The 12,873-nt window shown below is 34.7% G+C and overlaps 1 protein-coding gene across 2 annotated transcripts in view; it reads right to left on the bottom strand.

The window, feature by feature from the left end:
• MYO6 (myosin VI) overlaps window positions 1-12,873 on the bottom strand; it is an 80,846-nt gene that overhangs the window by 10,182 nt on the left and 57,791 nt on the right. For both annotated transcript variants that reach the window (XM_085316063.1, XM_085316064.1), the window contains exons 25-27: window positions 12,398-12,606; window positions 11,926-12,004; window positions 6,335-6,495 (exon numbers count right to left, since the gene is read on the bottom strand). In XM_085316063.1, the coding sequence (XP_085172189.1) occupies window positions 6,335-6,495; window positions 11,926-12,004; window positions 12,398-12,606 (449 nt within the window). The remainder of the gene's footprint in view (window positions 1-6,334; window positions 6,496-11,925; window positions 12,005-12,397; window positions 12,607-12,873) is intronic.

Raw genomic sequence — 12,873 nt, 5'->3', positions numbered from 1 at the left:
ATAGGCCACATTAAAAATTCCAAAGAACAAGAAAAAGCAGAAAATAGCTCTTTTCAGTTAAATGAGTTTTTTGCAGTAATATCTTTGTGGGATTACTACATTATTACACTTCAAAATGATATATACAAGATTATAAAGTTTATTTTTCTGTAAAATCTAAAGATCTCTCAAAAGAGACTATAAATTGTTGATGTTACTTATTTTCCCTTTTTAGTTAACAGGATATAAATACATTTTCTATTACAGAATGTCTGTATGTAGACATATCTCTGAAAGCAGAGATAACATAGCAAATGCATACCATTTTCAAGTTTCATAGCATAAATCTGTCTAACAAAATGTTCTTCTGAATAGTAACTGAACTATCTCCTCCAACATAACTAACACTACAGAATCTTACTGTTTATTGCAGCATCAGTTTAATTAGGTCTATCTGTACTACTAATCTGAATCAACACACAGCTTCCAGTTATGTATTGTACATGGGAAGTTTGACAAAAAAGAAAATCTCTTTGCCTTTTAATCAATACATAGCTCAGCGACAGTAAATTTTCCTCACCCAGAGTACTACACATAATAGATGTAAAACAAATCATTAAGAGAGAATATCTTTAAAATAAATATTTTAATATCGTGTTATAAAAAGCATGCCCACAAGACATTAAAGGATTGKTGCCAGATATAGTACTCACTACCTGGTGTCTAACCTTCCTGAATCTTAATTTGACAAATCCTGAGGATTTTCCATATTTAGCAACACTACCCACTGTTCTAAGAGTTTGCTACATAATTTAGAGGAGCAGAACCAGGCCGTATGATCTCTGGTTAAACTAGTAATCTTTAAGAATGTTAATCCAATTGAACGGCTTAGCCTTTCCATTACAGTACTACTCTGCACTTAAGATAACTATTTTGTTTTCTTCATGAGTTTAAGCAGAGTAGTCTGGCAGTAGTCTGGCAGCCAATCCTCRCTGCTCAATCTGACTACAACAGATATGCATCAAAACCAGGCCAATTTCAAACTTAAAAATTCAGTCTTAAGTCAGACGTTACCAATCTATGGAAAGTGAAAATTTTTAATCAGATAAACATGCACTAAGTAGTACTATATTCTTAATTCCACTGAAACACAGAGCCTCTCATATTGGTCAAAGTTTTGTGACTCTTTTGAATATTAAGAGTTGACCAACATCACTGAAACTATGTCAATATATGCAATACAATTTGACCATCTATATTGTTCCAAATTAATTAAATAGTACATTCTTCATTCCCATTTTAAAAATATTGCTACAATGAATAAATTTAGTTAACAGCTGTGTTCACAGTTATCAGTATTATAACTAAAAACACATCAACCATATGGTACTGATAATCTTGAACCTATATATACAACACAGTGGCTTGTTTCCCAGGGGATTTACTTTTAAAAACTCAAAACATTTTAAACTTTTTATACATTTAACATGGTAACTTTCAAAACTGTTTTTATTTGAATGGAATTACAACTGAACTTAGGAACTCATTGAAAGCTACTAATGGTTACATTAACATTATTTTATTAACATTGTGTTGAATTTGCAAAAAAAATCAAATTCTTGTAATTCTTGAAAAGATGTGGAACCTAGTTTTGTATCATCCTCATAAAAAGGGTGAAGAGAGAAGGAACCTTAAGGAACATTATCTATAAAAATTACACAAAACATCAGCATAGTTATCCACTGAGTTACTCTYATTCTTTCTTCACATAATCAATTAAAAGAACAGAAAAATAATTACTGATAAATCAGGTAATGATTGTTAACACAAAAGGTGTTGATATAGGAAATTGATCTGAAAAAAATGTTTATTAGTTTAACATTTAAAAATTAATTCCATTAGTTTTCATTCAATTATATTTCAACTCATTTCACATGCAATTTCTTTCTGTAAAATGATTGATTAATTTGGTGTTGTCTTTTCACCTACCTAGACAATATTTGTGACATTTCTGTTGCCATTTGTTCCCTATAAAAAATTGATAAATAAGCATAAACCAAATGTATTAAATAAAAACAGCCTTTTTAACTGTGGTAGTCTCTCGACACCAAATTGAAGTGTAATTTAAGTGTAAAAAATAAAGAGCTGCTGATTTTAAGTAATAACCATTCTCATATATATTTCACCCTGATTCGTTGTTAAGAATAAATAAATCATACAGAACAGTAAAAAATGGATGGTATGCAATAAAATTTACACTAATTATAATAATCTTTAAATAAACATTATTAGTTTATTATTAGTTATTCAATTTATTAGTTTACTATTAACTTGTATATTAGATATAAGCAAAGTAGGGGATATAAAGTATTACAAATTGCTTTGTATTTTACAGATGCAGCCTAATAAAGATTACTATAGGTATATTAGTAAATGATAAGAGGATAATATCATTTTCCTTTGAATTAATTAGTATTATATTCTTTTTTATTAGAATATTCAAGTTGAAAAAAAATACATCATACGCAGTCATTTGCAGCTTTGTTCCATTGGCTCTGCGAACAGAAGATATTTATGTTAGTCTAGCTATTTCCTAATTAATCTTCTAATAATTTGAAGGAAGAAATGCTTGATCATTGTTTTAGTTCCCCCCACACACGTATCATCCGATTTATCTTATGCTTTTTTTTTGATTAAGGATTGTATATACTTTTTTCCTACACCTTTCTCATTCCGTCATGAGGACAACATTGTCAGAAAAAGTAAATTTCAGAAAGTTTGGAAAAAAATAACTTAAAGGTGGAAATTTTCCCTTTCTTACTATGCTTATGTTTTATATTTTAACATTATATTTGGATTTATCTACTTATTTGTAAGTCAGTTGATTTCATCTTTCCAAATCAAAGATTGAGAGACATGCTATTTAAGGATTTTATGCATGGATAAGCATATCAGAAGAAATGACAATCCTCATACAGCTGCTCCAGGAATGAGGCAGAGCTTCCTCAAGCAATCTGTCAAAAGACACTTGGAATTCAGTCTGRTTGCCATAATGAAGACCCACATGTACACACATACAACAGAGCGCCAGCATCAAACATGCCACAAATAAGAAATATTTGGATTGATGCAATGCAACACACACAACAGATGAATCATTTTCACTGAGGCTAGGTTATTTTAGTGCTACATACTATATTATTTAATACATTGAAATAAGCCACAAAAAAATTTGCACAGATACAAATAGGTAACTCCATTATTTAATTGTAACTTTTACTCAACTGTTAAAACACTTCTGTTAATTTAAAATTGTGTAGTGCAGTACATAATTGTGCAGTAAATCCCTTATTACATGTACTTCTCAAACTGGATGAATATTAAAATTCCATGAATCCAGGAGAAGTCCAGGATATTCAACAGAATAATACAAATAATAAAGCCGAAGCCACTGCCACAACAACATACCTTTTTTTTTTTTTTTTTTTTTTTGGCAAACATCAATGAGTGTATTTCTAAAAGAAACTACACCCAGTTATACCCCTATAAGTATTTAACTGAAACTAAAGGTAAATGAAGCAAGGTATTGAGGAGGAAAAGAAATTAAACAGAGGCTACCTATTTTCAAATATACCAGTGCATATCATCACAAGTTCTGTAAAACTGGATGAACTACAAGAGTTCATTTGCAGTGGCATATAACTGCCTAATCAGCTAAAAAGTTGCAGAGCTTATATATTTTTACTCTGCAGGTAGTGGAGCAAAATGGAAAATACCTCTTTGTTCATGCCGAAGTCTAAACATAAAACACTTGTTTGCAAAATGTGATAGCAYTGTAGAACCAGTGTCACTGCATGAATTTAGTACACAGTGATACATACTATATCATACTATACTAATATTTAATGGAAAGGGGAAATACACATAAAAGTCACAGTGATTTTAAGGTATGATAGCATAATATGGAGGCCTTGAATCCAGAAGATGGCAAAATACAACTTCATTAGACTCTAGTAAAATGTTAATTGGTACCAGTTAAACATAAGTCTTGAGGACTTGTTTTAATTAACCTACATGTTTTGTTCAAACCCAGGAAGAGATATAACTACAGRTAAAAAATTCAATACATCTGTAGCTTCAAACCCACTCCTGCAGCTACACAGAAATTTTGTCCTTTGATTTCAGTAGAAGATACTGGGTTTGGGGGAAGGTTTTAGTTTGTTTTTAAATAAATCAGAACAAAATCAAATCAAGGTTGAAATTAACAGAATTTTCTTTTTTGGACATGTTTAGAACTCTGGAAAGTTGGGAGCGTCTTTAAAAATAGGAAGAATTTTTTTGCTAATGACCTAAAAAGAAGTCTCATATAAGCAGAAAAATCTCTCTATTATTTTTTCTAGGTTTATAACTCATCTTGTTCAAGAAGGATTTACATTGCTGTGTTAATTTGTTCAGACCATTTTGTCCCTTCTAATCATTCAGAACAGAATCATCATTCTTCTACCACTTCACAGCAGAGGGAAACTGGCCATCATAGCCATCAGGCTGGTTAGTCTAAGCATCCRTCCCTGGACTTCACGAGGATGACAAGTATCAGGATTGCCCTTGAGCAGCAGGAAGCGCTGTGGAGACTAGAGCTTCATTGGTTAATGAAAGTTACTGAGTTCTCTGAGCTCTCCTCCTCTAAACTATCTCTTCATTCATATTTGAGAGGAGAAGTTTGCCAGGTTGCAACATTAGAATGACTTTGGGTTCAACTTCCAAGTACTGTATTGCACAAAAATCCAACTAGGTAAAACATGAAAACCTCCAGAATGCTTCTTGTAAAGCACTTAATTCGGACATCCAATTAAACATCTTAAAGTCAAATCTGAGATAATATGATAGCTATCGTACGACAACTAAGAGCAAAAACATTGATAATTTTAGTGGCAATGTCTACAAATTGATATTGTGCGTGACAAAAAATTAGGCAGGTATGTCACATAGGGATACAGTTATTAAAAAGTATGCATCTAAATAAAATCCTGAGTACCAAACAGAGAATATCTGAGAGCTTGAATTCTGTGGGAACACTCATTCATGAAGGGTTTTTTGCACTATCTAACGAGCTAATGGTATGATCATGTTGGTAAGTCCCTAAATCCAATCTGATCAGGAAATACTATTTTATTTAAACATTCATTCCAAATTTTCAATTAAGCTTTTCACAATATTCCTGCAGTGTTCTTGATGCAGAAAGTCAAAAGCCTGGATTCACTTTTCATTGAACCCCAATTAATGTATAGAGCCTCTGGAAACTGCCCTGGCAGGACAGTGCAACTTCATTAAATCACATATATATTTACAAGCATATATACACATACGTGTGTGTCTGTGCACATGCATGTGTGTGTAGAATATAAATATAAATGCATTACATAAATTTTGATCATATTTAAACTAAATAATCTGAATCAGAGCTACTCACATAAAAACAATAGAAAAGTCCCTTTTGTGAGCTTAAGACTGCCAAGAAATGTAAGTATCTTTCTATGTTAGCACCTGAATTGCATAAAGAACACATCTTTAAAATATTTTCTGGGGAGAAATAAAGGCAYACCACTACACAGTTAGAATATGCATCAATTATGCATATATTTGCAGGGCATAGAGCTTCTGTGCATTCACCCTTCATACATAAAGAGGTCTTGCACTGCAGGCAATATGGATCTGCACACCAGAAATCAAGCACTGATCTATCAAACAAAACAACAACCCAAAATATTTAAGACAATGTTTAATTTTCAAATCCAACCRCGTTAAACCTGTCATTTTCGTGCTATAAAAGCTTACTAGTCAGGMGATAGATACTATTTCTGCCTTAAAGGAGGGCATCTTAGTTAAAAATAAATGAATAGATAATATACAACAGGAATCATCAAGAATTAGAAAGGCTACATTTCGTTTTATTCCTGTTAATCTCTGAAGAAATTCCAGTCCCTACTTTAAATAGGTCATAAAATTGTAATTTAAATCAGTTGCCATCCTCACCAGAATTCGAGAAAGAGAAATGAGCTGAGGTTTTGTTATTTTTCAACATGATGCTTTCCCACAGAACTGGAATCATATCCACATACATCTAAATTACTGATTCAGCAAGATCCACAATGGAGAAACTATTTCTCAGTAGAAACAAGCAGATGTAGAAATAAGCTTTTAATGAATTTGACAAGTTAATCTGAAAAAAATATTCTAATAGTTCACTTGAAAGTTCTATTTAGTTAATATACAAACACATAAAACAAACAAGAGCTTAGTATTCTCACAGAGAAATCAGCTAGTGAAAAGAAAAAGCAGAGATTGAGCCCCATACCTCCGCAATCCTAAATCAGGCTGTGCCTCGTCACTGATGAGTTCTGCCTCGCTCTGGGCAATTCTCATTGCAAGTTCACGATCACGACGTTCCTGTTCAAGAACTGCCTGGTGCTGGGATTCTTCTTCACGTTCTCTAGCCAGCTGAGCCTCAATTTCAGCCTGTTTTATAAAAACAAAACTTTAATCTTATCCAATTAAAAACAAAACGTTACTTAAGCAAATGGTTAGAAAGATGTGCAAAACAGTACATTTATAGCTTACATGCCAAGATTAAGAAATTTAAAAAGTAACAGGAAYAGTTTTTAAATTGATTCAGGAAAAATACAAGAGCTACAAATTGTATCTTGCTTCTCATATAGCTTATCAGATCATCACTGCTCATCACTTGAATTACTTATTCAAATTACAATGTCAAWCAATCACTCCTATATAAAAAAATACATCCAATTTTTCCTCATTATTTTACTAATCATGAAAATCAGTTTTGAGAAATTTTTAGAATTAGTAACTCAGATGACACACAGCTGTATGGTTAGTCCTCCATAGCACTAACACAGTATTTCCTTTGTATTCTGCATTTGGCATTCATAAGATTTAGAGCCCTATTTTTCTGTAGGTCTGTGATTCATTTTGAAAGAGGATCAGGATGAATGCTTTAGACCTGATCCATCCCCAAATTTAAGTAAATGGCAAAATTCTCACTTACTGCAGCAAGGAAACAATCCAGATATACTGCCTTTGCAGAGCAAAGCTGTAATTCTGGCTTATTGTCATTATTTAACAAAGAAGGGTCTTGCACACACAATAAATAAAATTTGAGCATTCARTGTAAATGTCTCAAAGTCATACATGTCAACTTTTAGCAATGCCTTTCTTGGTGCCTAAAAGTCAACAAAACAAAGCCACTGACACTGCTCATTGTGAATTTGCATCAGCAAAGCAATGCAGTAACACCAGAGATTTCTCTGTGAATCCTCGATTAGCTAAAAGTATCAACCATTAAAAAAGGAGTTAATAAATAATTAACTGTATGTAGAAGAATGAAATGTCCTATTGAATTACGTGTCTGCTTTATATCCAGAATGCACCAAGTGTTTCTAAGTAAAAGCGTAATTACATTCTGCATTGCAGATATGCACATCAAAAATAAAGAAATATAAATAAAGGCTAGTCTTAAAAATGCATATAGGATTGGCAGACCAACTTTTTAAACCTTCTGGCAGTAGTCCATCTTGTTTCCTCAGCTAACACAGTTTAATCCATTTAAACTGTTCCTGAATGGAAAGTTCTATGAACTTCTCCTAAAATACTAGGAACTTCTGGACCAGTCTCCAAACAATGATTTGAAGACTAGCAGCTTTTTATACGTAATTTGTGAAATCTGGTGTTGCTTACTATTGTGACACAGGTGATAGACACAATAACACAAGATAGATCCTTTTCTGGTCAAAGCTAGGATACAACCTTTAAGTTAGTTCCAGCCACTTGGTTAATTCATAACAAGGTGAGGTAATAACAGAAAAGAGAATGTAGAAGCAAGAAAGGAACAATATTAAGCTAACTCTAAGGATAACCAGATGCAGAAAGGAGATACATTCTTCTGGTTAATCACGCACAGGGTTTAGCGTAGTCTGTAATCGGTGACCATTGCCCTGTTGCTACAACAGCTCCTGAAGAAGAACTCTCTGCCAAGGTCACACAGGGAACCTCTGAAGCAACAGGAAACCAAGGGGATTAGAGGCCTAGTGTGCCTCGGAGTGAGAGTTTATGGGACCAGCAGGAAGTGTCAGGAATCAAGGCCAACAGAGCAAGAGCTGAACTCCAGGTATTCTACACAAATGCACATAACAAGTTACAAAAGGCAGTCCTATAAACTRTCATCTAATATAGCCTGAATTCAGCTTTGACATCTGTATATGATCTGAACAACACCTTACTGAATAATAATCTACTGTTTAAGTACAATTAACTATCACCAAACTGGGATATTCTAACTTTGCTACTCCACCAAAATTTAGTAATAAAATAGTGCGGGAATGTAACATACTAAAAAATACCTATTACAAATGGACTGTTTCTACTCATGAGATTAGTAGAGTAAAGTTTGATACTCAAAAAGCTTATGAGATTCAACATTTGCAAAATTAAAACTACAACTGAGTACTTTTTGTTTGTTTACAGTAGTTGCCAATTTTGGTGTCTGTAATCTGACAGCCTGCAATTGCTTTCCTAGTCACTAACAACTGTTAAATGTCAACAAGAGTTTATATATAAGCATGAGCATTGCTGCAACATACACTTTAGCAAACAGACTTACAATATTTGATTGTATTTAGCACAGTTCTCTATCCAGTATCTTAACTTTTTTTTTGTCTTGCTTTAAACTTAAGAACATTCCACAAAACAGCACTTAAAATATGAAAAGCTGAAAAGTAACAAGGAATCTTCAAAAGTGGGTGAATTTTCATTTGTACTGTACTGTATTTTCATTTGTATTGAGARGAAGTAAAAAGATACCTGACAGGTATTTTCACTCCCAGGATAATCTAAGATTGTTAAAATATATGAGGATGTTGCAATCAAAACAAAAACAATTTGAAAACTCAGGAAATACAATCTTTCCAACTTGATTAAATCACGGTACAGGAAGGGCATYGTCTAGAGCTTGCAAGCAACCTTCATTGATTTTTACAGATACTATGCCTAACCATGTAATTAAAACCAAAATACTTGATTACTTGTAGATTCAGAATACACAGAGCTCATTTTACATACACAGTAAACACTCCTCTCCCTCTGCTTTCATCCCAAGCCCACTGAAGCCTAGGTTAGAGGTTATTTCTCTATAMTGAACAGGTACTTCCTCATCTCGCAATGTTTGCACTAGAAACTGAGCAAAATTGAATTACTTGAAGGTATTTCCATTAAAATAATTTCCATATTCTTCATGATTAGTTACGTCATAAGTAACAGAAACACAGTATATGAAGTATTATCAAAAGCTTAATTCATGAGACTGTGCAATACCACTCTGAGCAGAAAACTGCAAAATATGTGCAGTTTTAGCAACACCTCCCCAAATCATTGAACCTAAATGACAAATGTTTCTTTTTCACTGAAAACATTAACATTTCCTGTTCCTAAAAATTATTCTTTTATTTACTAATTCAACTTACAACAACCTAATTTCCATCACAAATCTAGTTTGTTCCTGCTGTACAAGTGTTCCCCTTGATGCATGTAGTGCAGTTGTGCTCACAATAACTCTTATCACCCTCGACACCCAGCTTGAATGCAAGTTATCAGAAAGAATAAGAAACAGGCTCTGAAAGATCCTCTCCAGGTGGGATTGTACCTCCATTTCCTTTTCATCTCAGTTTTATCACAGCCTTCCACATCACTTTATATTTTATGTCGTGGCAGCTCTTCAACTCTACTAATTGCCTTTAGATCTGAGACTGAGGTCTTAATCAAAGAATCACAGACGCTTGAAGCTGGAAAGGATCCCTAGAGATTATCTAACGCAATCACTACTTAAAGAAGGATAAGCTAGAGAGCACTGCACAACACCATGTCCAGTAGGTTTTGAGTATCTCTAAGGATGGAGACTTCATAACCTCTCTGGGCAACCCAATCCAGTGTTCAACCACCCTCACAATGAAAATGCTGCTTCTGACTTTTAAAYGTGATTTCCAATATTCCAGTTTGTGCCCACTGCTTCTCATCCTGTCACTGGGCATGCCTGAGAAAAAAAATCTGGCTTCATCTTCTTTATTTTCCTCCCATTAGCTATTTATACACATCAATGAGACCACCCCCAGAAGCAAGCTCTTCTCCAGGCTAAACAGTGCCAAGTTCTACCACTGTTCTCTTCTATCTCTGATTTTCCAGTTCTTTAATCATTTTCATGGTCCTTTGAGGGACTTGCTCTTGTATGTTCATTTCCCTCCTSTACTGGAGAACCCTGAACTGGAGACAGCACTCCAGATGTGGCCTGACCAATAATGATTTCACAGCCCAGGATACCATTGGCCTTCTTGGCCTCAAAGGCACATTGCTGGCTCATGTTCAACTAGTTGTCCACYAGGSTCCCAGAGACTTTTCTGCAGAGCTGCTCTTCAGCTAGTCAGCCTCCAGYCTGTACTGGTGTATGGGGYTGTTCCTACGTGGGGGCAAGAACTTGCACTTCCCTTTGTTTAACTTCTTGGSATCCCTGTCAGCCTGTTTCTCCAGTCTGTCAAGATCCCTCTGAATGACAGATCAACCATCTAGTCTATCAGTCACTCCTCCCAGTTTTGTATCATCTGTAAGTTTGCTGAGGGGGCATTCTGTCCCATCATGTTTGTCACTAGCAAAGAGTTGAGTACTGGACCAAGTATCAACCCTGAGGAACACCACTAGTGACTGGCCTCTAGCTGGACTTCATGCTGCTCATCACAACCCTTCGAGCCCAGCAGTTCTGCCAGTTTTCAGTTTGCCTCACTGTCCACTTATCCAGACCATACTTCCATCAGTTTGTCTATGAGAATGTTATGGGAGACTGTCAAAAGTTTTGCTAAGGTCAAGGTAAATGATACCCACTGCTTTCCCCTCATCTATGAAACCAGTTATCTCATCACAGAAGACTATCTGGTTTATCAGGCATAATGTCCCCTTCATAGATCCATGCTGACTATTCCCAACCACCTTCTTGACCTTCCTATGTTTGAAAATGGTTTACAGGGAGATTTACTCCATCACCTCCCCAGGGACTGAGGTGAGGCTGACCAGTCTGCAGTTCCCTGGATCCTCCTCCTTGCCTTCCAGGAAGAAAGTCTTCCAGTCCTCAGGAACCTCTCCCAGTCACCATGACTTTTCAAAGATAATTGAGAGTGGCCTTGTAATGACAGTTCCCTCAACACTCATAGGTGCATCCCATCAGGTCTCGTGGACTTGCGTATGTTGTCCAGTTTACATGTTTACGTATTCCCTCATCTGATCCTCCTTCTCAGAAGGTAATTTTTCCTTGCTTCACACTTTCCCAAAAGTCTCAAGGATTCCTACAGATTGGTCTTACCAGCAACAACTAAGGCAAAAAAAATTTTTTTTAAAAAACTTTACTTGTCCCTCTATTATCTTTACCTTTAACATCACAGGAYCCTAAACAGTTACTGCTGAAATGTCTGATTTTGCTGTTTATTCCTACTCAGTCATGTCAAGAGATGTTCCCAGAAGAATTTTCAGGAACATTAATACTCTCTTAAATTACCTTTTGACCCCTTCTCTCTTGTGTCTCAGACAAAATATACATCCTTGATACAAATAATTCTGCAGTTCCTGTCAACAGGCCTCTCATTCACAYGCACATCCTTTCTTACCTGGCAATAGAATTTACTTAAAAAAGTTTTTCTACTTTTCTACTTTTGTAGTTACAATTAATTAAGTAGTACTATTTCTAGACATGCCAAATTTCTAAACATGCCAAATACAACACTGCCATATGATTTTGAGACCTACTTATAAAATGAAGCTATTAGATTCAGTAGTTTCAGGTGGAGACAGTTAAGTTGTAGAAACGATTTTTTTTGGAAAACAYAGTTAAAAGATTACCTGAATACGCTTTTCTTCCTCTTCCCTCTTTTTCCTCTCTTCCTCTTCCTGTTTTCTCTTTGCCTCAATCTCAGATTTCCTATTGTAAAAGCAGGGGGAGGAAGAGGGAAGATGAAAAAACTTTTGATAATTATCTTATGATACAAGTGAACAATAAATATTAAAGCATCTTCCATAAAATTAAATAGTAATCCAGARGTCAGTACAGTCCTGAAGACAAGACACTGTATATGAAAGTCAAGAAACTTTCCCAGTCTGACTGTATTCCCAGTTGTTTCATATCATCTCCTCCATACTCTCTTCTGACCATACTTTTAATACAAACSCTTAGGAAAAAAAGGTTTTTACACAGCCCATGGCATACCAGGAGTATAATATGAGTCACTCCTTTTAGGCACAAGAACACAGGCTCATTTAAGTGCCTTTCCTATTTGCTTTTTATTCCAAAAGTAGCAACTTATCCAGCACTCACAAACGTCTTTCCTCTTCTTCTTTCCTTCGGCGTTGTTCCTCCTCTTCACGTCTCTTTCTTTCTTTTTCCATTTCCTCCTGGATGCGTCGCAGCCTCTCTGCTTCTTCCTCTTGCTGTTTCTTTTTCTGTAGTGCACTCAGAAGCTGCTCAGAGCTTCTAACTAGAGCATCATATTCTTTCTGTATCTGTTCTCTTGTCATTATAGTGGTCTGCAAAATGAAATAATAAAAAGGAATAATATTCCTTTGAGTTTGTACTTCATCTTTAAAAATTAAATGAAGTGCTATGAAAGCACTGCACACTGTAACTTATATTTTCAACAACAGATTTTAAGTAGCAAAATCTGAACACAGTACATTAGAGAAGGTTATAATATGGCCTAAAACATAAAACTCAACACATTAAAATTCTTCTAAAATTAGCTGAACTCTCTTTATTACCAGCTCGGAAAATAAAGATATAATCAGAATAAGAAT

This window comes from Rhea americana, unplaced genomic scaffold, assembly GCF_003343005.1.
Source record: "Rhea americana isolate MKP2758 unplaced genomic scaffold, rheAme1 scaffold_45, whole genome shotgun sequence".
NCBI lineage: Eukaryota > Metazoa > Chordata > Aves > Rheiformes > Rheidae > Rhea > Rhea americana.
This window is presented reverse-complemented; position numbering and strand designations above follow the sequence as displayed.